Source organism: Coregonus lavaretus (genome assembly GCF_964263955.1).
Source record: "Coregonus lavaretus genome assembly, chromosome: 9".
NCBI classification, from domain to species: Eukaryota; Metazoa; Chordata; class Actinopteri; order Salmoniformes; family Salmonidae; genus Coregonus; species Coregonus lavaretus.
In genome coordinates, this window is record NC_139996.1 from 17,902,084 (window position 1) to 17,930,002 (window position 27,919).

Consider the following 27,919-nt stretch of genomic DNA (forward strand, 5'->3'; position numbering starts at 1 on the left):
ATTTTCATTTAGATTTTTAAGATTAACCATTATAATCCAGGCTCTGTCGTAGCCGGCCGCGACCGGGAGACCCATGGGGCGGCACACAATTGGCCCAGCGTCGTCCAGGGTAGGGGAGGGAATGGCCGGCAGGGATGTAGCTCAGTTGGTAGAGCATGGCGTTTGCAACGCCAGGGTTGTGGGTTCGATTCCCACGGGGGGGCAGTATGAAAAATACAAAAATAATGTATGCACTCACTAACTGTAAATCGCTCTGGATAAGAGCATCTGCTAAATGACTAAAATGTAATAATGATTTTGAGAGACAAAGAGGATATTATATATATATATATATACAGTCGTGGTCAAAAGTTTTGAGAATGACACAAATATAAATTTTCACAAAGTCTGCTGCCTCAGTTTTTATGATGGCAATTTGCATATACTCCAGAATGTTATGATGAGTGAGCAGATGCCATGAAAATGAACTTAATCCCAAAAAACATTTCCACTGCATTTCAGCCCTGCCACAAAAGGACCAGCTGACATCATGTCAGTGATTCTCTCGTTAACACAGGTGAGAGTGTTGACGAGGACAAGGCTGGAGATCACTCTGTCATGCTGATTGAGTTAGAATAACAGACTGGAAGCTTTAAAAGGAGGGTGGTGCTTGAAATCATTGTTCTTCCTCTGTTAACCATGGTTACCTGCAAGGAAACACATGCCGTCATCATTGCTTGTCCGGAAAAGACAAGGTGAGCGCTACCATCAGTCCTGTGTCATGCCAACAGTAAAGCATCCTGAGACCGTTCATGTGTGGGGTTGCTTCTCAGCCAAGGGAGTGGGCTCACTCACAATTTTGCCTAAGAACACAGCAATGAATAAAGAATGGTACCAACACATCCTCCGAGAGCAATTTCTCCCAACCATCCAAGAACAGTTTGGTGACGAACAATGCCTTTTCCAGCATGATGGAGCACCTTGCCATAAGGCAAAAGTGATAACTAAGTGGCTCTGGGAAAAAAACATTGACATTTTGGGTCCATGGCCAGGAAACTCCCCATACCTTAATCCCATTGAGAACTTGTGGTCAATCCTCAAGAGGCAGGTGGACAAACAAAACCCCACAAATTCTGACAAACTCCAAGCATTGATTATGCAAGAATGGGCTGCCATCAGTCAGGATGTGGCCCAGAAGTTAATTGACAGCATGCCAGGGCGGATTGCAGAGGTATTGAAAAAGAAGGGTCAACACTGCAAATATTGACTCTTTGCGTAAACTTAATGTAATTGTCAATAAAAGCCTTTGACACTTATGGAATGCTTGTAATTATACTTCAGTATACCATAGTAACATCTGACAAAAATATCTAAAAACACTGAAGCAGCAAACTTTGTGAAGACCAATACTTGTGTCATTCTCAAAACTTTTGACCACGACTGTATATTTTTTTTAACCAGTATTTTGGAAATTCTCCCGCAACCCCATTTTCATATCAGAATCTAGATGAGAGTGTTTCTCTGTCTCTGTCCCCATGCAGATGGGTCCTCTGATCAACACGGCTACTGACACCCTGCTCACCAACCTCAATGGTCATGCTGAGTCTGGAGAGAGCTTTGACATTCACAGGTACAGCAACTACAGTATCTCTCCCTCTCAGCAGGGTCAGTATACTGTAATGGAAGGACTGCTCAGTCATTACGCTATACAAATGTTATCCTGTAGTTTTCCTAACAAAAAGTTGACAAATTCAAATGTCTACAGACAGCCTCAGATCTGCTATTCTAGTGGTAAATTATAATGTGGATACTGTATTATCATTGTATAAAGGCTCTCTATGTATGGTATTCAGTACATACATACCGTATTGTGTTGACTGGGTTGGGACTCTCTCCTCAGGTGTTTTGGCTGTTTCACCATGGACGTGATAGCCAGCGTTGCCTTTGGCACCCAGGTGGACTCTCAGAAGGACCCAGATGACCCGTTGGTCCACCACGCCCAGAAGTTCTTCTCTTTCTCCTTCTTCACACCCATCATGTTCGTCTTCAGTGAGTACTGTGGAGCCCTGCCCTGAGGCCAACTAACTCATCATCACTTTAAAGTATTCCTAATTTGTCAAATTGTCCAATTCAAATACTGCTGCATTCCCTAGTTGATGCCATACATGGAGTGACAAATACTATATTTTGTCTTCAGTTGCCTTTCCATTCCTGATTCCTCTGGCCCGGGTCCTCCCCAACAAGAGGAGGGATGAGATGAACAACTTCTTCATCAACTGCATTCAGAAGATCATCAGCCAGAGAGATGAGCAGCCAGTTGAAGAGGTATTACTATGGCAGCCTAACTATCCTTTGTAAAGATGGGAATAGATATGAAATAATAAAGGACTTGTAATGTCTCCTGTCCTCCTCTTCTCTGATCTTGATCTCTCTCTCTTTGTGTGTGTGTGTTTCTCTGTATGTAGCGGCGGCGAGACTTCCTACAGCTGATGCTGGACACGCGGAGCAGCAAGGAGTGTGTGTCACTGGAGCACTTTGATGTGGTCAACCATACAGATGAGCTGGACCCCACACACACAAACCAGCAAGAAAATGTTGGCGTCAGCCACGAGTCACCCAACAGGCGCTCGGTCCAGACCCAGAAGAGGATGATGTCGGAGGATGAGATAGTGGGCCAGGCGTTTGTGTTCTTCTTGGCGGGGTATGAGACCAGTAGCAACACCCTAGCCTTCACTTGCTACCTCCTGGCTCTTCACCCAGAGTGTCAGAGCAAACTGCAGGCTGAGGTGGATGAGTTCTTCACCAGATATGTGAGTATGGTCCTCTGGCTTTCCTGTATGCACTTTATGTTCACAATCACACTTCGTTTTCCCTCATTGTTTGTGACAGTATGTGTGCCATGATGGTCTATTGATACTAATAGGATCTAAACCAGATTATGTAAATGGCCCACACTGTCCGCCCCACCTGATGGCGAGACTGTACAGAGTTTGGGGTCAATTCCATTTAAATTCAGTCAAATCAGGAAGTAAAATGTTTTCTGAATGTCACTTTACTTCCTGAATTGACAATTGAAATGGAATTGACCCCAATCCGGTATTGTGGACTTCAGCAGCACTGCATAGCATACAGTCATTTTTCAGGGGTTTATGACCAAGAGACTCAGTCCTATATCAACTTCACCTCAGCTGTAATAAGTCCATCTCTGCAGCAGTGCCAGTCTGCCACTCTGCAGGCCAGCAGAGGTGATGAGTGTGAAAGACAGACATTGATTGGCCCTGGCTGGAACAAAAATAAATGAGAGAGGGAGAGGTGGGTTGGAATTTTTCAGATTGAGGATTTTCAATCTGTTTCTCCGGGGTCACAGCGACCTGCAGTTTGATGTGCGCTGCCACTATATTGAAAGATAAAGAACCCAGACAGCACCCGAGCTTTCACTGCGTTCACTTAGGATGAAAACTGCTCTTTGTCTGGCATCCAGATGAAGCCTTGGTTGCAGCACACACACACACACACTCTGCTGTCACAGTCACGATCAACTCTGCAGCATAACACTGCTCTAATAGTGGACACATAAACAGTTAGACAGGGGAGTGGAGGATCTAACAAGGCCATGGGTACGTCCAAAATGGCACCCTATTCCCTAGGGTCCATAGGGCTGTGGTCAAAGTAGTGCACAATATACGGAATAGGGTGTCATTTCGGACACATCCATGGCCTTGTTAGATCCTCCACTCTCCCGTCTGTCTCCTCCTGCATCCTAATACCCTGACCAAGGCCAGAGCAGTGGAGAACAGAAAAGAGTAGAGCAGACAGCAGACCAGAAGGCAGGATCAAACGCACATTCTTTCATTTCCTCTTCCCTCGCTCTATGTCGTGCCGATACACCGCTCTCTGCTCTCTAATTCTCAATCCTTCAACTCACGGGGGAGGAAGTGTCTACAAAGAGAGCTCTCAATGTAAACTAACTAACTCTGCCTGTTCGCCTTCTGGTGTTTTATTTCCTGATCAAAATGCATCAGTGCAAATATAACAGCGCTCACTTCTTCACTGTTTCATGTCCTTTTTTATCTTCTTGGTGTTATTTATTTTCTCATTGCACATTTTCTGCAGTGGACTTTTATCCTTTTGTAGTCTGACTTTCCTCTCTGAAATAGAGTACTGTTGGTGGCTTTTATGATTTGTAGCCTACTGAGTAGCCTTCAAAGCACCGCAACAAGGTCTGGTATTTACTGTTATGTAGCCTAATATAATGACAGAGCTGAAATGAAGAGTACTGTCTGCTGATGGGACTGGATATCATTTGTCTTAAGGGCCGTTTTACTGAAATGCTGCACCACTCTATTAATGACACTGTTGTCAACAACACTACTGTTTTTTGCAGCATTTTGAAAGTCCTCCACTACGATTGATTGCTCTGGACTTTGGACTCACCTGCCTCGAAATATTACACTCTCCTGAACCTTTTTAAGGCTTCTGGATCAGAAGCAGGTTTTCACAAAATTGTATGAGAAATGTTACAATAACGTACAGCCGAAGGACTCATGTTATGGCAGGGTTAATACAGATCTCTATGGAGGGCTAGTGAGCTGTATGTAGCTAGCTGGTGAGGGCAATTGGGGTTTTCAACAGTCGGGGTGAATAAATGTTGGTTTGACTCAGGAAACTTGATCGGATACAATACCTGTGTACATAAACTATTTTATAGGCTAGCTGGGTCTACATTTGACCAGACATCTGGCAGCTGACTGCAGTGAAGGTCAGCTATTTCTCTCTCTCACTTCTCCTGCTGTGCTCATCACAGCTAACTCAACCCACTGCCTTTCAGTACAGTGAAAGAGACTGACTGTGTGGTGGTTTTACCTGCTACCACAAGGTTGGTCCGCTCCTGAAAGCTTTTTCAATGTCAGTCTCAGGTACATATGCAGTTCCAGTACATGGTATTGAAAACAATACCGCACACATCGAAAGATCCACACACACTTTAATTCTATCAAATGATCTGCAGTTTATCCTGGTCATTACAAAATCTTAGACATGTTCCATCGATTTGTAATTGTTTTTTGGTAATTGATTTAATTGTAATTTTCATTCACAGGCATGTTTTCTGGATTAAGTTGTTAGCCATGATTCATCTCACGTGTGTTCCGGTTGTGTCTGTAGGAGCTGGTAGCAGGCGGGCTACGCTAGCTGAGCCTCCAGCAGAGACGCGCTGTGTTCTGTGAAAGCTAACCGCTGGTGACTCAATCATCTCATCTCGCTCTCTATCTGAGAAGAGCCATCCCCATGTAGTTTCTTCTGACTGTGCCACTCAGGTTAGAGCAGCCAAACATGCAAATGTGTCGCTGACTGCACATATTTTGCCTCTTTGTGCCTGGCCATTCGTCCTCTCTCTCTCTCTCTCCCTCTCTTTCTCTCTCCTTCTCTCTCTCTCTCTCCCTCTCTCTCGCTCTCTCTACTGCTGTGTCGCCGCGCTCAGGGGGTCCCTTCCTTAATTTGCCATTCTTATCACCCTAAACAACATAATGAGTTGAAGCAAAGCAAGGCCCCTAACGACATGCAGAAGGTGTTAAGACTCAAGACGGAAAAAGGGGAGGGACCAACGCATCTTAAATGACATGTTTCAGCCTGGGCTGCTCCCCTCTGCACTGTCTGTCTGTTGGCAGAGGGCTTCAGGGAGGGAGAGAGGGGGAGGGAGGGAAGAGAATGAAAGAGAGACAATTCAAGAGAAAGAATAGAGAGTGAGAGAGAGGAAGAAAGGGACTGAGAGTGTAAAGATAGAGGAAGAGAGCAAGGGTAGGGGAGACCGGGGATGGTTGTAACACGGGATAGTTGTAACACTTGCAATTCCTCCAATCAGGAGTGAGGTAGAATCATGTGATTCACTGTGTACATGCTCAGTTTAGTCCTGAACAATCATGTGAAAAAGCAAGTGCCTGTGATAAATTCAGCAGATTCTATTGACAGAAATCTGATTTTGAGGTAAGAAAGTAATTACTTTGTCCAAATCTGTTTTTGTGATGGCATCAACTGCTTTGTAGTTCCATTCACCAAACTTATATCAGGTTTATAACCAGTCTGTGTAGATGCAAGTTAGCAATGCTAAAGTTTTTACATTTAGCTAAAATGGAAGCTAGCTAATGGCTGCAAGGGTCAGGGCTAGTTGTAACAACTTGTGAGAAAATGTTACAACTAACCCAGAGTAAAACTGGATGTTTTTGGTACATGTTTTCTTTTACTTTCAGCATGCCTAGATCATGGAAAAGAAAGACAGACAGGGGAGTACCGCTCCACGCTTTGAAAAGAGCGTCAAATGATGCAGCAGAGCAGGGGAAGTCAATCAGATCGGTTGCAAAGTTGTATGGCATACAGTGGGGGAAAAAAGTATTTAGTCAGCCACCAATTGTGCAAGTTCTCCAACTTAAAAAGATGAGAGAGGCCTGTAATTTTCATCATAGGTACACGTCAACTATGACAGACAAAATGAGGAAAGAAAATCCAGAAAATCACATTGTAGGATTTTTTATGAATTTATTTGCAAATTATGGTGGAAAATAAGTATTTGGTCAATAACAAAAGTTTCTCAATACTTTGTTGTATACCCTTTGTTGGCAATGACACAGGTCAAACTTTTTCTGTAAGTCTTCACAAGGTTTTCACACACTGTTGCTGGTATTTTGGCCCATTCCTCCATGCAGATCTCCTCTAGAGCAGTGATGTTTTGGGGCTGTCGCTGGGCAACACAGACTTTCAACTTCCTCCAAAGATTTTCTATGGGGTTGAGATCTGGAGACTGGCTAGGCCACTCCAGGACCTTGAAATGCTTCTTACGAAGCCACTCCTTCGTTGCCCGGGTGGTGTGTTTGGGATCATTGTCATGCTGAAAGACCCAGCCACGTTTCATCTTCAATGCCCTTGCTGATGGAAGGAGGTTTTCACTCAAAATCTCACGATACATGGCCCCATTCATTCTTTCCTTTACACAGATCAGTCGTCCTGGTCCCTTTGCAGAAAAACAGCCCCAAAGCATGATGTTTCCACCCCCATGCTTCACAGTAGGTATGGTGTTCTTTGGATACAACTCAGCATTCTTTGTCCTCCAAACACGACGAGTTGAGTTTTTACCAAAAAGTTATATTTTGGTTTCATCTGACCATATGACATTCTCCCAATCATCTTCTGGATCATCCAAATGCACTCTAGCAAACTTCAGACGGGCCTGGACATGTACTGGCTTAAGCAGGGGGACACGTCTTGCACTGCAGGATTTGAGTCCCTGGCGGCGTAGTGTGTTACTGATGGTAGGCTTTGTTACTTTGGTCCCAGCTCTCTGCAGGTCATTCACTAGGTCCCCCCGTGTGGTTCTGGGATTTTTGCTCACTGTTCTTGTGATCATTTTGACCCCACGGGGTGAGATCTTGCGTGGAGCCCCAGATCGAGGGAGATTATCAGTGGTCTTGTATGTCTTCCATTTCCTAATAATTGCTCCCACAGTTGATTTCTTCAAACCAAGCTGCTTACCTATTGCAGATTCAGTCTTCCCAGCCTGGTGCAGGTCTGGTGTCCTTTGACAGCTCTTTGGTCTTGGCCATAGTGGAGTTTGGAGTGTGACTGTTTGAGGTTGTGGACAGGTGTCTTTTATACTGATAACAAGTTCAAACAGGTGCCATTAATACAGGTAACGAGTGGAGGACAGAGGAGCCTCTTAAAGAAGAAGTTACAGGTCTGTGAGAGCCAGAAATCTTGCTTGTTTGTAGGTGACCAAATACTTATTTTCCACCATAATTTGCAAATAAATTCATTAAAAATCCTACAATGTGATTTTCTAGAAAAAAAAATCTCAATTTGTCTGTCATAGTTGACGTGTACATATGAAAATTACAGGCCTCTCTCATCTTTTTAAGTGGGAGAACTTGCACAATTGGTGGCTGACTAAATACTTTTTTCCCCCACTGTATGTCATGTGACACTGTACAGATTCTGCAAAGAAAGAAAGAAGCTACTGGAGAAGGGGTCGAGAGAGCTTCCTCATGTAGGCTACCGTAGTGTCAACAGGGTCTTCATGGATGAGCAGGAGCAGAAGTTGTCAGAGTATCTTTTGAGGGCAGCTGATTTATGCCCACCATGCCCACTGCTAACCAGCCCACCTCTCCAGCTGCCTCCCAGCCCACCTCTCCAGCTGCCTTCCAGCCCACCTCTCCAACTGCCTTCCAGGCCACCTCTCCAGCTGCCTTCCAGGCCACCGCTCCAGCTGCCTTCCAGGCCACCTCTCCAGGCCATCTCTCCAGCTGCCTTCCAGGCCACCTCTCCAGGCCATCTCTCCAGCTGCCTTCCAGGCCACCTCTCCAGGCCATCTCTCCAGCTGCCTTCCAGGCCACCTCTCCAGGCCATCTCTCCAGCTGCCTTCCAGGCCACCTCTCCAGGCCACCTCTCCAGCTGCCTTCCAGGCCACCTCTCCAGGCCATCTCTCCAGCTGCCTTCAAGGCCACCTCTCCAGCTGCCTTCCAGGCCACCTCTCCAGCCACTTAACAGGGCACCTCCCCACATGTATCAGGCTGTGGCTGTGAAGCACCCGATTACTCTTCTGATTTCAACCCAGTTGATGTACGCCCCTTCCCAAAAGCAGGGCCCGGGAAAATTACAACAAGGGGTAGGAAGAGGAGTAAAACTGTGATTTTGACAGAGACACCTGTCAAGCAGGCACTGGAAGAAGAGCATCAAAAGTCAAGCCCTGACTTTTTTATTATTTATATTTATATTTTTTTCTGCCAAATAAAATGTTAAACATGGCAATGTTGCTCTCATGGTCTCAATAAAGGTGTTAAATAATTAGTTGCATGTCATGATTTATGTGTTTTTTCAATCTGTTACAATTCACCCCAAGCACTGTTACTGTTACAACTAACCCAGACCATGGGGTAAATTGTAACACTTCACTCCTTGTATTTAAGATAACACCATGCATTTGCAGTTTGATTTACATATATAATAACCATACCAATTTGTAAAAGACAGATTTAGGTTGTTTGTAATGAGTTTTGAACACCCTACCATAAAGGATCTCTGAGAAATTGACCAAAAGGTGAAAAGTGTTACAACCATCCCCGGCCTCCCCTACAGTGTTCAGTGTTTACTGTATCGTACAATAGGGAGCTTGTCATCTATTGTTTCAAAGAAAATTCCACCCAAAATCTTTTGGTATTTGTTTAATTAGTCCATTGTTTATATAGTCCCAAAATGTTTTGCATGTCAGCAATCAAGTTTTCAAGATATATAACTTTCAAAATAGATACATATTTTTTTCAAAGGTCAAAACATCACTCATGCTGTCTGAACTAATTTCGCACAAACTCTATTGTGTACAGATACAGGATTTTAAGGGGGGTGGTACATTTGTGCAAATCAAGTCTAACATTTTAAAGTGGAAATTACACTGAACAAAAAATTATATAAAGTGTTGGTCCCATGTTTCATGAGCTGAAATAAATAATCCCAGAAATGTTCCATACGCACAAAAAGTTTATTTCTCTCAAATGTCGTGCACAAATTTGTTTACATCACTGTCAGTGAGTATTTATCCTTTGCCAAGATAATCCATCCACCTGACAGGTGTGGCATATCACACACAGTATACAGAGCTGATCTGCCAGTCCCAGTGTGTGCTAGTCAGAGCAGAAGCCGTAGCCGTAGCGGTCTGCCGCAGCAGCAGCAGCAGCTTACCTTTCCTGTCTAAATTATTCATCTACATCCTGCCTGGGAGAAGGGGCCTTAGATAGACCTTTCTCTGAGAGGGGATGTCCTCTCATTGCCTCTTCTATTCTCTTTCTATTCCTCTGGACTGGATGAAATGAGGGCCTGGCTGTGTGTATGAGGGCCAGGCTGTGTGTATGAGGGCCAGGCTGTGTGTATGAGGGCCAGGCTGTGTGTATGAGGGCCTGGCTGTGTGTATGAGGGCCAGGCTGTGTGTATGAGGGCCAGGCTGTGTGTATGAGGGCCAGGCTGTGTGTATGAGGGCCAGGCTGTGTGTATGAGGGCCAGGCTGTGTGTATGAGGGCCAGGCTGTGTGTATGAGGGCCAGGCTGTGTGTATGAGGGCCAGGCTGTGTGTATGAGGGCCAGGCTGTGTGTATGAGGGCCAGGCTGTGTGTATGAGGGCCAGGCTGTGTGTATGAGGGCCAGGCTGTGTGTATGAGGGCCATGCTCCTTCCCTCTCTCCATCCCAACTTAACATCCCTGTCTCCTTCCTTCCCTCCCTCCCATGGGTCATTTTTCAGATGATCTTAAAAAGCTGCTGCCCTCTTGATTATGTAAGGGGAGGGGGAGAGTGAGGAGGGATGGAGGGAAGGAAAAGGACAGAGAGCGGGCTTTGAGTAGGGCAGCACAGAGCCTCTCACTCCCCATCACCAAGGCTGCCTGACCCTGAAAACTGACCTCGCACTAGGAGAGAGAGAGAGAGGGAGGGGGTTGGGGGGGGGGGGGGGGGGGGGGGGGGTCAGAAGGGTTTATATTTAGAGCAAGAAAATAGATAAAGGGAAGGTGGGGGTGGAGAGGGAGGGAGAATCATTGTGAAAGAGGGTGCAGGGTAAAATGAAACACTGATTGGAATCTGGACCTTCAGATTTCTGTATCAGCTTGTGTTGAATGCTTGTTGCACACGGTGCTGATTGAAGGAGGGCTTTTTGTGTGAAGATTCAGGTTATAATCTCAGATGTGAGTGACCAGCATAGACAGAGAGGATTGAAGTGTGTGTGTGTGCATGCACGTGTGTGTGCTTTTGCATTGTGTGCCAACCAAATCTTGTTTAGGGCCCCCAAAACACTAGAGGCGGCCCTGTGAGTGTGTGTGTGTGTGAGTGCGTTCTACAGGGGCCAATCACGGGTCTCATGGCTGACGTCAGGCCCCTTCCCAGTCATACATATCCGTCCAACCCACGGCCATAGGGTCATCTCTATTGAATCTCTATTGAATAATTAATGCCCACAGCATCTCAAAGCATCTCCCCCTGCAAACAATAATGAGTCGTTAGCACATCCCCGGAATGTCACAAAATGGTCGCCTAAAGTCATCAGGACGTTGTGTCATGGTCCCATGGAGGTTTTGTCTAGTTCCCAGTTTGTCCTGGGGACGTCCCCGAGGACATTTTTAGGATTTTCTTGGGATGTTGTTTCATGGTCCCCTGAAGGTCCCCTGAACGTTGTGGCATGGTCCCCCGGAGGTTTTTGTCTAGTTCCCGGTTTGTCCCAGGGACGTCACATGACGGTCGCAAAGAAACATTCTTTGGCCCCAAATGTTTATTCATACAGTAATAATTATTTAACATGTTCTCACCTGGGATTTGACCTCACAACCTATTGGTTCACAGCATTCTTCTTCTGTATCAGTGACTGACTTCACCTGAAGGCCTATTCCTACACTTTGCACTTCAAAGTAAATCTCAGCTCTGTTAAAAATAAACTATTTTATTTATCATAGTGATTCAGGAGTAACATTAAAGCAGAATAATATGACCCACCAACAGTAAACAACTATACTGAAAACCCAAACTCAAATAGCTGTAATAAGTAAATTAAATCAATGAGAGAATAGTCAGATTAAATTATAATTAAAATAGCAGTGCAGATAGTACTCTTTTGCTAAGTGCAGAGATGTATTATAGGTAATGAATGTGTAGGTGACTTCAACAATTTGTGTCGCAAACAGAAAGATCAGCATACCCCAAATCCAGAGATTGTGAGTTCAAATCCCAGGTGGGGTCATATTGAAAAGTCAGTACTAAGTGATCATGTCAAATGTAATCATATTGTCATTGATTAAAGATTTGTACACTATTTTAGCTGAACAGCGTATCACACCACATACCATTTCATTACTTTAATTATAATGGTTTGAGACACCTGGGACCATCACGTGACAAAACCTCCAGGAGACCATGACACAATGTCCCACGAACGTCCTAAAAACGTCCTTGGGGACGTCCCTGGAACTAACCGGGAACTAGACAAAACCTCCAGGGGACCTTGACACAACATCCCAAGAACGTTCAGGGGACCATGACACAACGTCCAAAGATCATCTTAAAAACGTCCCTGGGACAAATCGGGAACTATAAAAAGGTCCCTCAGAGAACTTTCCCTTTGGACGGTCCTGACATGGTCCTCATTGACGTCCTGGGAACGTACAGGGAACTAGACAAAGGTCCCCCAGAGAACGTTCCCTTGGGACCATCACGCAATGTTCTTAGAATGTTCCCAGAACGTCAGTGGGGTAATGTCGCTCCAAAATCCTTAAGGGACCTAATGGGAACGTTGCCGAATGTCCTCTGGACATCCCCTGTTTGCTGGGCCCTGACGAATTTGCACAGGGGCAGCCTGGGCAAGTAACAATCTCCCTGAGTCCCTGTGATACATTGATTAAACAACTATTGATAACATACCTCTGTCCTCTCTTAGAGTTATCTGAATACATGTTTTGGAAATCTGTCCCACTGCATAGTTATGCGATGGGGGAGTGTTTAGCATTGATCTAAAGGTTCCTTATATATTACTGTGTGTATACATTATATAGTTAGGATAGTCAGTAGTATAGTGTTATTACTGTATACATTGGCAGCTGAAAGCTGAATTGCAGTATAACAGTTCGGTACATACAAAAAACAAAAACAGTAACGTTAAGAAATCAGGAAGTAAGGGAGTTGTTGTTCTGGAAGACGAAAAAATCTGGCTACACGGAGGTGAGTGAGTGAGACAGATGGAGACATCAAAATGCTGCTGTCTTCGCAAGGGCCCCATAAAAAACAAGGGCTTGTGGGAAAATAAGGAGGCCTTGAATATGCCCATCTTAGATTGCCATAAACAAAATGTTTTCAGTTATTCCGCCGTGGCTGCTCTCTCTCTTTAACCGATGTGTGCTGAATGTCAACAGCTGTCACGAGGCTGCCATCGTTAAATACCCCTCTTTCCCAACTGCCCTGTGGGATAGCGAAATACAGAAACGAGCACGCTCTCTACAGCTGTGGCGGTGGGGTACTCTCCCTCCCTCTCTTTCTATCTTTCTCTCAGTCTCTCTCTCTCCTCTCCTTTTCTCTCTGTTTGTCCTCACAAAATACTGTGTTCATCTTGCGTAATGAGGGAGAGATCACTCTTATGACTTTCTGTGAGCAGTAGATCATATGGAGGTTTAGTCTGCCTTCCCTGTGGTGCCTCTCCTGGCAATGATAGCCTTACAGTTACTTATTCTTCCAAACAGTTCTTTACAATACACTACAGAATATTTATTAGATATTACATGTTTTATGGAAAGTAGAATTGAGCACACTCTGATATCTTTGGGATAGAGTAGTGTGTGAATTGCTGTACTGGACACCTCTGCAATCCAAGCTCTCCTTTGTTAAAGCCTGTTACTGTATAATTACTTCTCTGAGTGTGGTGTGGCCTGTAACCTGTCATTACAACCTCTATATCATTCATCTATCTCCTTCCATGTAGAGAATAATATATTCAGGTGCTGTTCTGATGAATCCAGTCATTACAATGGGCTGCTTTGTGTTTAATAACCATCAGAGGCAGAGAGAGAGGTTGAGTGGTGCTGGGTGATGAGTGAAATAGACCCATTAGAGGAGCTGGGAGTTCACAGCCTTATGGTAGAGATGGTCAGAAAAGAAGAGTGTTGGCATAGAAATATAATTACTAGAACAGGAATTCCCATTCAAGTCTATGTTCTGTGATAGGTGGACTGGCGGCCATATTGAGTGTACCCATGAGTGTGCTAGTTGAATTACCGTGGTCTGAGTGGCTTTTCCGTTCCAGTAATTGTACTTCTATGGTGTTAACATAGCTTTGGGTTGAGGTGGATGGGTTAGTATTCCAGCTGGATTCAAGGGATGGTTCTGGGAATGGGTTGGGAGAGAGCTGACCCTCCCCCTTGGATTAATATTAAGATAGTACGTTTGTAACCGCATAAGGAACATTCTAAGTATTATATACGGGCCCAAGCACTTTCCTGAGATTGTTTCATGGAGCGATAGTTTGAATAACATAAGTGGCTCATCTGAATCCCTCCATTGGTTACAACAAAAGGGATTATTCTTCACTCGTTTCCCTATGGAATTTGGGAAAAACAAAGCTCATTCTGAGTGCTTAATAATTAGTATTTTGTTTCAGTATCCTACTTTATATTTGACTCTTTAACATGTGGCTAGGCTGTGTTGTGTATGATGAAGTTAACACAGATCTTTTTTTCACAAAAGATGTGGGAGAAACATGCTTGCTTATATATGTCATCTCCTCCTGTGTACTTCTACACTTCAAGCTATGGATTAGGCCTAGATAATTTGAGTATCATCTAATACCAGGTGTTACAGTGAGTGCTTATATCAGGCAGCCTGATGTGAACTATCTCCATCACCAAATCTCATTGCTGAACCAGCTCATCTGCCTGGGGTGGTGCTTTTTATTACAGTTCATCAAATCAAATATGAGTCGCTTCCAATTAAAATGGTAACCGTTAAATTAAAGACCTAAAACGTATACCAATGATAAGATTCTGTGTGTGCGCGCATGTGGGTGCACGTAATTACGCTCTTCCATCATGCCATGCATTTGTAACTGCTGTATGTACATGAGAGGTGTAATGACTGGTTTACCTGCATGTGTGTTGATTGGTGCTAGAGGAGTTCCTGCTGAGGTGGGACGGAGACCCTGTGTCTTCTCATGATTGGTGACACACAACAGGAGTGTTCTCCTTGAGGCTGATTGCTCTGGTGTTAATTAAACATCTACAGTCTCAGCCGGCTCACAGTTGATGTGTTCCTTTTGATATGAGAACAACTTCTGAAAACAACATTCCATGACTGGATGACTAATGTAGATACTAAGATATCATGTCCAAATGCAACTAATTTACAGCAACGTCAATGGAGGCTTGCAACCTTTTACTAAAGTTTGAATAGGTTTAGTTCCTTGCCAGTTGCAGCTATCCTTTGAGCCTGCCTCAGCTATTGATCTCAATATTAGTTTGTTGACAAATACATACTGCTTTGATGCATATCAAATATAAAGAAAAACAGCTCTTTATTCAAGCTTAAGTTAATGCCAATTCATTCTACCTGTGATTCCTGCTCTCCCTCCTCCCTGGATGATTAATATGGGAATGAGGACAGACTTATGAGGGACATCAGCTGATAGCTTTAATATGTTTATTGAAATGGTAATTCTCAGCTACTGGAAGAGGACCTATGTACAGCCAAAGATCCCAGTCTTTATATAGGAATAGTGAATGATTTATGTCCTAGCACAGCTCATGACTGTGAGGGATATATAGTGATGGCTCATGCAGTGTATTGTCCATGACACCTTGAGTTTTTTATGTGAGGGTGATTTCTGTATGTGTGCACTATGTGTTTAAGAGAGGGAGAAAGTGTGTGTGCACGATGAAGAGAGAGGCAGATGTGCAGCTTAATGGATCTAATTGTATTAATATCTGGGACCTTCGGGTCCCTCCTCTCTCTCTCCCTCGCCATCCCACCCCAGTGAAGAAGCCGCAGCAGCTCCTCTGATATGCTAATGTCTTATTCCTCAGGTTCTCAGTCAAAGAGCTCTCTGTGTTCTGCCTTCTGGAGTACTGAAATATATTTAACCATATATTACTGAATGGGCTGTTATGGTTGTGTTTGTGCCCTGAGCTTATCCAGAGATATGGATATAATGACGAGATACTTACAGTGAGGGGAAAAAAGTATTTGATCCCCTGCTGATTTTGTATGTTTTCCCACTGACAAAGAAATAATCAGTTTATAATTTTAATGGTAGGTTTATTTGAACAGTGAGAGACAGAATAACAACAAAAAAATTCAGAAAAACGCATGTCAAAAATGTTATAAATTGATTTTCATTTTAATGAGGGAAATAAGTATTTGAACCCCTCTCAATCAGAAAGATTTCTGGCTCCCAGGTGTGTTTTATACAGGTAACGAGCTAAGATTAGGAGCACACTCTTAAAGGGAGTGCTCCTAATCTCAGCTTGTTACCTGTATAAAAGACACCTGTCCACAGAAGCAATCAATCAATCAGATTCCAAACTCTCCACTCTCCACCAAGAAAACAATTGGTAACACACTACGCCGTGAAGGGCTGAAATCCTGCAGCGCCCGCAAGGTCCCCCTTCTCAAGAAAGCACATATACAGGGCCGTCTGAAGTTTGCCAATGAACATCTGAATGTTTCAGAGGAGAACTGGGTGAAAGTGTTGTGGTCAGATGAGATCCAAATGGAGCTCTTTGGCATCAACTCAACTCGCCGTGTTTGGAGGAGGAGGAATGCTGCCTATGACCCCAATAATCATCTCCACCGTCAAACATGGAGGTGGAAACATTATGCTTTGGGGGTGTTTTTCTGCTAAGGTGACAGGACAACTTCACCGCATCAAAGGGACGATGGACGGGGCCATGTACCGTCAAATCTTGGGTGAGAACCTCCTTCCCTCAGCCAGGGCATTGAAAATGGGTCGTGGATGGGTATTCCAGCATGACAATCACCCAAAACACACGGCCAAGGCAACAAAGGAGTGGCTCAAGAAGAAGCACATTAAGGTCCTGGAGTGGCCTAGCCAGTCTCCAGACCTTAATCCCATAGAAAATCAGTGGAGGGAGCTGAAGGTACGAGTTGCCAAACGTCAGCCTCGAAACCTTAATGACTTGGAGAATATCTGCAAAGAGGAGTGAAACAAAATCCCCCCTGAGATGTGTGCAAACCTGGTGGCCAACTACAAGAAACGTCTGACCTCTGTGATTGCCAACAAGGGTTTTGCAGAGGGGTCAAATACTTATTTCCCTCATTAAAATGCAAATCAATTTATAACATTTTTTACATGCATTTTTTTTTGTTATTCTGTCTCTCACTGTTCAAATAAACCTACCATTAAAATTATAGACTGATCATTTCTTTGTCAGTGGGCAAACGTACAAAATCAGCAGGGGATCAAATACATTTTCCCCTCACTGTACAGTGCCTTTAGAAAGTATTCATACCCCTTGACTTATTCCACATTTAGTTGTGTTACAGTCTGAATTCAAAATTGATTAAAATATTTTTTTCTCATCCATCTACCCCATAATGTTTTTAGAATTTTTTGCAAATGTATTGAAAATGAAATACAGAAATATCTAATTTACATAAGTATTCACACCCCTGAGTCAATACATATTAGAATCACCTTTGGCAGCGATTACAGTTGTGAGTCTTTCTGGGTAGGTCTCTAAGAGCTTTGCAGACCTGGATTGTACAATATTTGCCCATTATTCTTTTCAAAATTCTTCAAGCTCTGTCAAATTGGTTGTTGATCATTGCTAGACAATAATTTTCAAATCTTGCAATAGATTCTCAAGCAGATTTAAGTAAAAACTGTAACTCGGCCATTCAGGAACATTTACTGTCTTCTTGGTAAGCAACTCCAGTGTAGATTTGGCCTTGTGTTTTGGTTATTGTCCTGCTGAAAGGTGAATTCATCTCCCAGTGTCTGGTGGAAGCAGACTGAACCAGGTTTTCCACTAGGATTTTGCCTGAAAAACTCCCCAGTCCTTAATAATTACAAACACACCCATAACATGATGCACCCACCTCTATGCTTGAAAATATGGAGAGTGGTACTCAGTAATGTGTTGGATTTGCCCCAAACATAACACCTTGTATTCAGGACAAAAAGTGAATTGCTTTGCCACATTTTTTGCAGTATTACTTTAGTGCCTTGTTGCAAACAGGATGCATGTTTTGTAATATTTTTATTCTGTACAAGCTTCCTTCTTTTCACTCTGTCAATTAGTTTCACGTTTTTAATGTTAGGTTAGTATTGTGGTGTAACTACAATGTTGTTGATCCATCCTCAGTTTTCTCCTGTCACAGACATTAAACTCTGTAACTGTTTTGAAGTCACCATTGGCCTCATGGTGAAATCCCTGAGCGGTTTCCTTCATCTCCGGCAATTGTGTTAGGAAGGACGCCTGTATCTTTGTAGTGACTTTTTTACCCGTTTACCACTAGGTGCCCTTGTTTACAAGGCCTTGGAAAACCTCCCTGGTCTTTGTGGTTGAATCTGTGTTTGAAATTCACCGCTCGACTGAGGGAACAGACAGATAATTGTAAGTATGGGGTACAGAGATGAGGTAGTCATTAAAAAATCATGTTAAACACTATTAGTGCACAGAGTGATTTCATATTCAACCCCTTATTATGTGACTTGTTAAGCACATCTTTACTCCTGAACTTATTTAGGCTTGCCATAACAAAGGGGTTGAAAACTTACAGTTGAAGTCAGAAGTTTACATACACTTAGGTTGGAGTCATTAAAACTCATTTCTCAACCACTCCACAAATGTCTTGTTAAAAAAACTATAGTTTTGGCAAGTCGGTAAGGACATCTACTTTGTGCATGACACAAGTAATTTTTCCAACAATAGTTTACAGACAGATTATTTCACTTATAATTCACTGTATCACAATTCCAGTGGGTCAGAAGTTTACATACACTAAGTTGACTATGCCTTTAAACAGCTTGGAAAATTCCAGAAAATGATGTCATGGCTTTAGAAGCTTCTGACAGGCTAATTGACATCATTTGAGTCAACTATTCCCACGGGGGGCCTGTATGAAAAATACAAAAATTATGTACGCACTCACTAACTGTAAGTCACTCTGGATAAGAGCGTCTGCTAAATGACTAAAATGTAAATGTAAATGTAATTGGAGGTGTACCTGTGGATGTATTTCAAGGCCTACCTTCAAACTCAGTGCCTCTTTGCTTGACATCATGGGAAAATCAAAAGAAATCAGCCAACACCTCAGAAAAAGATTATAGACCTCCACAAGTCTGGTTCATCCTTGGGAGCAATTTCCAAACACCTGAAGGTACCACGTTCATCTGTACAAACAATAGTACGCATGTATAAACACCATGGGACCATGCAGCCATCATACCGCTCAGGAAGGAGACGCGTTCTGTCTCCTAGAGATGAATGTACTTTGGTGCGAAAAGTGCAAATCAATTCCAGAACAACAACAAAGGACCTTGTGAAGATGCTGGAGGAAACAGGTACAAAAGTATCTATATCTACAGTAAAACGAGTCCTATATCGACATAACCTGAAAGGCAGCTCAGCAAGGAAGAAGCCACTGCTCCAAAACCTCCATAAAAAAGCCAGATTACGGTTTGCAACTGGACATGGGGACAAAGATCGTACTTTTTGGAGAAATTTCCTCTGGTCTGATGAAACAAAAATAGAACTGTTTGGCCATAATGACCATCGTTATGTTTGGAGGAAAAAGGGGGTTGCTTGCAAGCCGAAGAACACCATCCCAACCGTGAAGGACAGGGGTGGCAGTATCATGAAGGATTACTTTATACTATTCCAGGTATTCCTTAAAGAGGTAGGGTTTCAAGTGTCTCCGGAAGGTGGTCAGTGACTCCGCTGTCCTGGCGTCGTGGGGGAGCTTGTTCCACCATTGGGGTGCCAGAGCAGCAAATAGCTTTGACTGGGCTGAGCGGGAACTGTGCTTTCGTAGAGGTAGGGGAGCTAGCAGGCCAGAGGTGGATGAATGTAGTGCCCTCATTTGGGTGTAGGGTCTGATCAGAGCCTGAAGGTAAGGAGGTGCCGTTCCCCTCACAGCTCCGTAGTCAAGCACCATGGTCTTGTAGTAGATGCGAGCCTCAACTGGAAGCCAGTGGAGTGTGCGGAGGAGCGGGGTGACATGAGAGAACTTGGGAAGGTCGAACACCAGACGGGCTGCGGCATTCTGGATAAGTTGTAGGGGTTTAATGGCACAGGCAGGGAGCCCAGCCAACAGCGAGTTGCAGTAATCCAGACGGGAGTTGACAAGTGCCTGGATTAGGACCTGTGCCGCCTTCTGTGTAAGGTAGGGTCGTACTCTGCAAATGTTGTAGAGCATGAACCTGCAGGATCGGGTCCCCGCTTTGATGTTAGCGGAGAACGACAGGTTGTTGTCCAGGGTCACGCCAAGGTTCTTTGCACTCTGGGAGGAGGACACAATGGAGTTGTCAACCGTGATGGCGAGATCATGGAGCGGGCAGTCCTTCCCCGGGAGGAAGATCAGCTCCGTCTTGCCGAGGTTCAGCTTGAGGTGGTGATCCGACATCCACACTGATATGTCTGCCAGACATGCAGAGGTGCGATTCGCCACCTGGTTATCAGAAGGTGGAAAGGAGAAAATTAATTGTGTGTCGTCTGCGTAGCAATGATAGGAGAGACCATGTGAGGATATGACAGAGCCAAGTGACTTGGTGTATAGAGAGAATAGGAGAGGGCCTAGAACTGAGCCCTGGGGGACACCAGTGGTGAGAGCACGTGGTGCGGAGACAGATTCTCGCCACGCCACCTGGTAGGAGCGACCTGTCAGGTAGGACGCAATCCAAGAGTGAGCAGCGCCGGAGATGCCCAACTCGGAGAGGGTGGAGAGGAGGATCTGATGGTTCACAGTATCAAAGGCAGCGGATAGGTCTAGAAGGATAAGAGCAGAGGAGAAAGAGTTAGCTTTAGCAGTGCGGAGAGCCTCCGTGACACAGAGAAGAGCAGTCTCAGTTGAATGACCAGTCTTGAAACCTGACTGGTTTGGATCAAGAAGGTCATTCTGAGAGAGATAGCAGGAGAGTTGGCTAGAGATGGCACGCTCAAGAGTTTTGGAGAGAAAACTGGTCTGTAGTTGTTGACATCGGAGGGATTGAGTGTAGGTTTTTTGAGGAGGGGTGCAACTCTCGCTATCTTGAAGACAGAAGGGACATGGCCAGCGGTCAAGGATGAGTTGATGAGCGAGGTGAGGTAAGGGAGAAGGTCTCCGGAAATGGTCTGGAGAAGAGAGGAGGGGATAGGGTCAAGCGGGCAGGTTGTTGGGCGGCCAGCCGTCACAAGTCGCAAGATTTCATCTGGAGAGAGAGGGGAGATAGAAGTCAAAGCATAGGGTAGGGCAGTGTGAGCAGGACCAGCGGTCATTTTACTTAATAAATGAGGATCGGATGTCGTCAACCTTCTTTTCAAAATGGTTGACTAAGTCATCCACAGAGAGGGAGGAGGAGGAGGATTCAGCAGGGAGGAGAAGGTGGCAAAGAGCTTCCTAGGATTAGAGGCAGAGGCTTGAAATTTAGAGTGGTAGAAAGTGGCTTTAGCAGCGGAAACAGAGGAAGAGAATGTAGAGAGGAGGGAGTGAAAAGATGACAGGTCCGCAGGGAGTTTAGTTTTCCTCCATTTCCGCTCAGCTGCCCGGAGCCCTCTTCTGTAAGCTCACAATGAGTCGTCAAGCCACGGAGCAGGAGGGGAGGAGGGTTGAGGAGGCAGAATCAGGAGATCGGAGGGAGAAGGATTTAGCAGAGGGAAGAGATGATAGGATGGAAGAGGAGAGAGTAGCGGGAGAGAGAGAGCGAAGGTTGCGAAGGCACATTACCATCTGAGTAGGGGCAGAGTGAGTAGTGTTGGAGGAGAGCAAGAGAGAAAAGGATACAAAGTAGTGGTCGGAGACTTGGAGGGGAGTTGCAGTGAGATTAGTAGAAGAACAGCATCTAGTAAAGATGAGGTCAAGCATATTGCCTGCCTTGTGAGTAGGGGGGGACGGTGAGAGGGTGAAGTCAAAAGAGGAAAGGAGTGGAAAGAAGGAGGCAGAGAGAAATGAGTCAAAGGCAGACATAGGGAGGTTAAAGTCACCCAGAACTGTGAGGGGTGAGCCATCCTCAGGAAAGGAACATATCAAGGCGTCAAGCTCATTGATGAACTCTCCAAAGGAACCTGGAGGGCGTAGGAGTAGCAGTGTTTTCTGTGGCAATCCATGTTTCCGTCAGCACCAAGAAGTCGAGGGACTGGAGGGTAGCATAGGCTGAGATGACCTCTGCCTTGTTGGCCGCAGAACGGCAGTTCCAGAGGCTGCCAGAGACCTGGAACTCCACGTGGGTCGTGCGCGCAGGGACCACCAGATTAGAGTGGCAACAGCCACGTGGTGTGAAGTGTTTGTATGGCCTGTGCAGAGAGGAGAGAACAGGGATAGACAGACACATAGTTGACAGGCTACAGAAAAAGGCTACAATAATGCAAAGGAGATCGGAATGAAATGAACTAAACATCTGGGAAAGCGAGAGAGCGGGGCCTCCCTCACTTACGTTTCACTGAAACACTCAAATATAACTCTCCCAACTTCCACTTTAGAAATTATAATTGTTGTAAACTTCAGCGGTTCAATGTTTCTAGGAATAGACTAACTTAGTTTATTCAGCTAGCAACTTGGTACAGTATTCTTCCGTGAAAACCGTCCAGGGCACCGAATCCTATGACGCCAAAGCCAACTAGCATGCCAGCCTCCAATAACACGGTTTAGCACCAATACTCGGTTACAACAAACCACCCATGTGTTAACACGCCAAGCAGATCATTCGTGTCCGTGTCTAACGTTGTGTAAAGTTTTGGGTTAGTTTTGACAGTTTGAGTGAGTACGTTGTCAACTTATTCAGCCAGTTAGTTAGCTAGAATAGTTAGCATACTAGCTAGCCATTGCTCTCTGCCAACGAGCTAACCCCTCCTCCCACGGCACGAACACACAGAGAGCCAAGCTAACGTTAACTAGTCACCCATGTCCCGAATTCCCTTGAACGACTCTGGTTACCAGTATGTAAAAACAAAAATAAATGTAGGTTATAACTTACCATTAGTAGCTACTGTTAGCCAGTTAAGTGCAAAGCTAGCCACTGAATCGATTCAGCCAGTTCGCGTCTGTCCCAACGGAGAGAACGCATCTCCAAATATTAAAGCTTGGTCGTTCCAGCTATTGTTTAATTAGCTAGCCAGGTAGCTACATTTCGAGTACAGTAGCTACTAACTACCTAACGTTAACGCTTCAGATAATGAGGTTAGAAAAACAGCTGAATGGTAGGTAGCTAGCTGGCATAATTACAGGTATTCTTAAGCGGGAAATAACATTGGAAACAACTATCCACAGTTGCTAATAGTTACCAGTAGCTACCCGCTAGCTAGCTAGCTTTATTGGTCCAGGTAGTGAGTTAGCTAGCCTCGTGCTTCACCGGGTTCAGCCGAATACAATACTTACCTACAATAATTACCTACAATAACTACCTAGATAAACTACCTACAATACCTAACAACAATACCTACCTACCTACAATCTAAATACATGGTTTAAGCTTTAGTCAACACCATATAAGCCAAGCTTACCTCCCGCCAGGTATACGTGAACAACCATTGTTGTCTGAAAGTTACAGGATAGCTCCAGAAGCATGAAGACCATATCTAAACACCTACAAGAGAATAAATATGTACAAATGTCTACAGTATGTGTCACCTGGGGTTGTTGATGCTGTTGTTCTCCAGTGAGTTACCGATACGGATCTCAGCACCATCAAGCCTCTCAGGACAGCAGTCTCCTCCACAATAAAATGTGGAAAAAGTCAAGGAGTGTGAATACTTTCTGAAGGCCCTGTATGTCTCAACCCTAACAATGGGATTCGTTGTCAACAGAGTGAAACGGCGGGCTGTCAAGCTCCCGTCTATTCCTCTCTTTGGATTAGTGGATACATCTCGTTATTTGAATAATCGTTTTAATATTCGATGAGGGGTGTTGACATCAACCGCCTGTAATCAGTGGAGAGTGAGATGCTATGCAAGCCTCATGAATATGCATAGACCGTCTCGAATTTCAACAGGGACAACTCTGATATAACGTTTTTTTCTCAAATTTGCCGGGATGTCACGTGCATCACACTTATATCAGTACACTCGTAACAACCTAAGCATCGTGAAGGGAGGTAGTTCAGTTGGTAGAGCATGGCGTTTGCAACGCCAGGGTTGTGGGTTCGATTCCCATAGGGGGCCAGTATGAAAAAAAAAAAAAAAAAAAAAAGAATAATGTATGCACTAACTGTAAGTCGCTCTGGATAAGAGCGTCTGCTAAATGACGTAAAATGTAAATGTAAAAATGTGAAACGTCTATTAGATCAAATAAGCCTCATGTATCAAAATAGCAATTCATGTTTATCTTGACTAAATCTCTCAATGCCCCCATACAAAAACTCCTCATCTGCTTAACGTGGACACATTTTGGGCAGAGATGAGGCTCTCGCTTCGCCTCTCTCTCTCTGGCTTAACCTTAACTCAATTTGCCTCGGTTCCTACTTCCTCCTACCCCAGACAGACTCTCCTCCCCCACTTCAGTGACTGATACACCTTGCTGTGTTAGAACCCCTCACTGTGTGTTGCCATGTGAGCTGATATGAAAATTGGAAGTGTTATTTGTATGACTGCCAGGTGGGTTTGTTTTTTGTTCATTGTCATTCAAATCATTACCTGAAGTGTTTTCTTTCATTTCATTGTCTCATACTCTCATTGTTGCGCTTGGCTTTGTATTATTTTTTACATTGTTCATATCTTTCACATAATTATTGGTTTGTAGATTGATGGAGAAAATTAGAATTAGCCAGTTGTGATATAATAGTTGTGTTATATCACACAGAGAGATGATCTACTGTTTGCTTTTTGTTTGCAGAGAGCACAAATCTGCTCCCCCCCTCCCTCTTTGTTCCCGGCTATTAGAAGACAATGCAAACCGACAGTCATTGCATTTGTGTATTAACAATCCCCTAAAGCCACATCTCTTGTTTGAACATATACACCTCTATCACTATCAATAACCATAAGTGACCATTGCCATGGAAACCCCGCAGGATGCGGTGGAGAAAAGGAAGCCATGTGTGTGTCTCCAACTTCTAAGGGCCTCTCGGGGCCCTGGCATTCAAATGGGGGCAATAGAATGTAAATAAACTGGAATGACTGGGCAGCAGCAGCACGGAGAGGGCCAGACACAAAGGTTGCGTCTCAAATGGCACCCTATTCCCTACATAGTGCACTGCTTTTGACCAGAGCCCATAAAGCTCTGGTCAAAAGTAGTGCACTATATCGGGAATAGGATGCCATTTAAGCCTCAGGCACACTGTGTGGTAGTAGGCCACAGGAAATGAAAGCCATAGACACTGAGGCAAACTAGGCATAGCTCCCATATTCAACACAGTAATGACTTGTTTTTCTTCTCCAAATAGGCCCCTGTAATGAAGAGGGGGAGAGAAACAGGAATAAGCACACACAGGCACTCTGGAGGCCGACTAATTTAGTCTCACTAGTGATAAGAGATTGAGCTTCAAGCCAAGCTTGCTGTTCATTTCAGACTGTGCAGAAATTAATCTCATTTTACAGAAGAGTAGAGGTGAATATTAGGCTATGAAGTTATAAGGTTCCTCTGTGTTTTCAGGGGGATTCCATTGATGCTTTGAACACAGCGGGACTTTTCGTCTTCAATTCATTTTGAAATTCAGTGAAATGCAGTAAATGTGATACTTACTTACACATGTACCTACGGCTTGTTCTGTTTTTGAAGTGCTTTGCATGAAATACTCTGATGTTGAAGGCTGGTCTTGGGGAGTACCGCCACAACAGGTCATCATGACTTCATCCGTGTTTTAGTGGATGCTGGTAGGTGTGTGGGTGTCATAGATGCCAGTCAAGAGGGACACTGTTTAGCTGACTTGTGTTACCTACATGGTGGGATCTCAAGACCTGCAGAGTCAAGAGTTTGGCTATCGCTCTTTAGACAGATATGCCAAATGGAGATCATTTTTTATTAAGCATATCTGCCAAATCTCTCTTTCCTTTGGGCTGCATTAGTTTGACGTCTGTTACGGATACAGGTATCCTGTGTTTTTGTGTGTTTCTCTCCTTCTGCCCTAATCACAGGTGTCCTGTATGTTCCTGATTGGTGGTCGTTGAGGTGTCTGCTGATTGGACCAATCAGTGAACATTCCTGTGCATTGCACCACCTGTTACTCGTTTGTTCAATCACACATCCCATTGTATAAAAACCAGTCTTGTGTTTGTTGAGAGAGAGAGAATATTTCCGTATGTGAGTATGGACACGGTGGTGTCCTGTTTTTGATTACTCACTAAGTGCTGTTTACTATGATTGGTAATTCTGTTAGACTACTGTTTTGTATGTGAGTAATGGATACTGTGATGTCCTTTGTTTAGAGTACTCACTAAGTTGCTGGTTACTCTGTTTGGTAACTATTGTGTGTTTCTGGGAAAAGGGGAGTTTGAGCTAGCTGCCCTTGGGCATACATTTCCCGTAGAAAGAACTGTCTATAAACACTAGTTAGACCTGAGCGGACCACCCACTGTATTTTTGTATGGTAGCAGTAGCCTAGCGGTTCTTGAGGCAGGCAAGATCAGTTTAGGGGTGTTTTACACTATTGTTTCATTTCTTGGGTCCTGCTCAGCCCTTTTTCCCAATCCTTTACCGTGTGTTCAGGAATAAACCATTTGTGTTTGACGGTAGTTTATGGTTGTCGTGTAGTTTTTCCTTCTCACTGTTCCATGCCACACTTATAATTTGCATGATTTATGTTACGGGTCTCCTGTCCATCCACCCTAGACGTTTAGAGCCACGGGGTTCGTAACATAAAGTGGGGGTTCGTCCGGGATATATCCCATGCTACTCATGCAAATTAGTAAGTGTCTGGTTCAGTGTTGAGCTTGGCAGCTGTACTACCTGTTTTTTTTTGTGTGTTCAGTAGTCGACGGCTCGTGTTGCTAGTAGGATGGCTACTTTTGAGTTGGAGGCCTTTTTGGAAAACCCTACGTGGGAGGTTTTTGAGAATTGCCGTAGAGTGGATCTACAGGTTTTGGCTGACCACTTTTCTGCACCCATACCGAGGGGTTTAGTGAAAGCAGAAGTTAGGGAAGTAGTGCTAGCGATGTTGTTGAACGAGCGAGTGCTTGAGTTACCGCCGCCTGAGTCTGCTGCTCCTGTAGGGGAGGTGGTGGCTGTTCCTGTAAGCCCATCAGTGTCTGAGGACGAGGCTAAGGCTCCAGCCACATTGCCCCGTTATGACCCACTCTCCCCACTGACTGACAGTGATGCCAGGATCGATGTCCGCTCGACACGGCTCCAAATGGAGGCGGAAGAGCGGGCACAAATCAGGCAAGACAAGCTGGAGATGCGTAAAATGGAGCTAGAGGCAGAACAGGAGACGCGTAAGCTAGAGGCAGAACTGGAGACGCGTAAGATGGAACTGGAGATGCGTAAAATGGAACTAGAGGCAGAAACAGCGAGGTTAGTCTCTGCTAGTACTATGCCTGCTAGTGAGCCATCCTCACCAGCTGTGTCGGCTGCTACGTTTGATATTAGTAGGCAGATCACCTTGGTACCTGTGTTCAGGGAGTCAGAGGTTGATTCCTATTTCGGTGTGTTTGAACGGATAGCGGTAGCATTGAAATGGCCCGAAGAGGTATGGTGCCTATTACTTCAGTGTAAACTAACAGGTAAAGCCCAAGAGGTTCTGGCAGCGCTACCTCTTGAAGACAGTTTGAATTATGCAGTGGTCAAAGCTACTGTTCTTCGTGCCTATGAGCTTGTTCCTGAGGCATATCGACAGAGATTTAGGTCTCATAAAAAGTCTCCTACTCAGACTTATGTGGAGTTTGCTAGAGACAAAGGAAATCTGTTTGACAAATGGCACAGTGCTAGTAAGGTAACTGATTTTAACTCTCTACGGGAGTTAATCTTGTTAGAAGAGTTAAAAAATTGCTTACCGGAACGCATTGTAGTTTATCTGAACGAACAGAAAGTATCCTCACTGTCGGAAGCGTCTGTATTGGCAGACGAGTTTGTGTTGACGCATAAGAGCGTGTTTTCGGCTCGTACGGAGAGCAGGGCTGCGGAGTTGCTAACTTTTAGTCCTAGTCGACCAGCAGTACATCCAGCACGCCCAAAAGATGTGCGTCACTGTTTCTATTGTCATAAGGTGGGACATTTGGTTAGTGATTGCTTTTTGCTTAAACGCAAACCGGGGATGCCTCAGCACGCCAGGCCGCCAACGGGTGTTGGGCTGATTCGTACG

The 27,919-nt window shown here is 44.5% G+C and overlaps 1 protein-coding gene across 1 annotated transcript in view; it reads left to right on the plus strand.

Moving 5' to 3' along the window:
* LOC311135141 (thromboxane-A synthase-like) overlaps positions 1 to 27,919 on the plus strand; it is a 140,252-nt gene that overhangs the window by 83,416 nt on the left and 28,917 nt on the right. The window contains exons 7-10 of the mRNA XM_084169035.1: positions 1,521 to 1,609; positions 1,880 to 2,028; positions 2,177 to 2,304; positions 2,445 to 2,789. Of these exons, the coding sequence (XP_084025161.1) occupies positions 1,521 to 1,609; positions 1,880 to 2,028; positions 2,177 to 2,304; positions 2,445 to 2,789 (711 nt within the window). The remainder of the gene's footprint in view (positions 1 to 1,520; positions 1,610 to 1,879; positions 2,029 to 2,176; positions 2,305 to 2,444; positions 2,790 to 27,919) is intronic.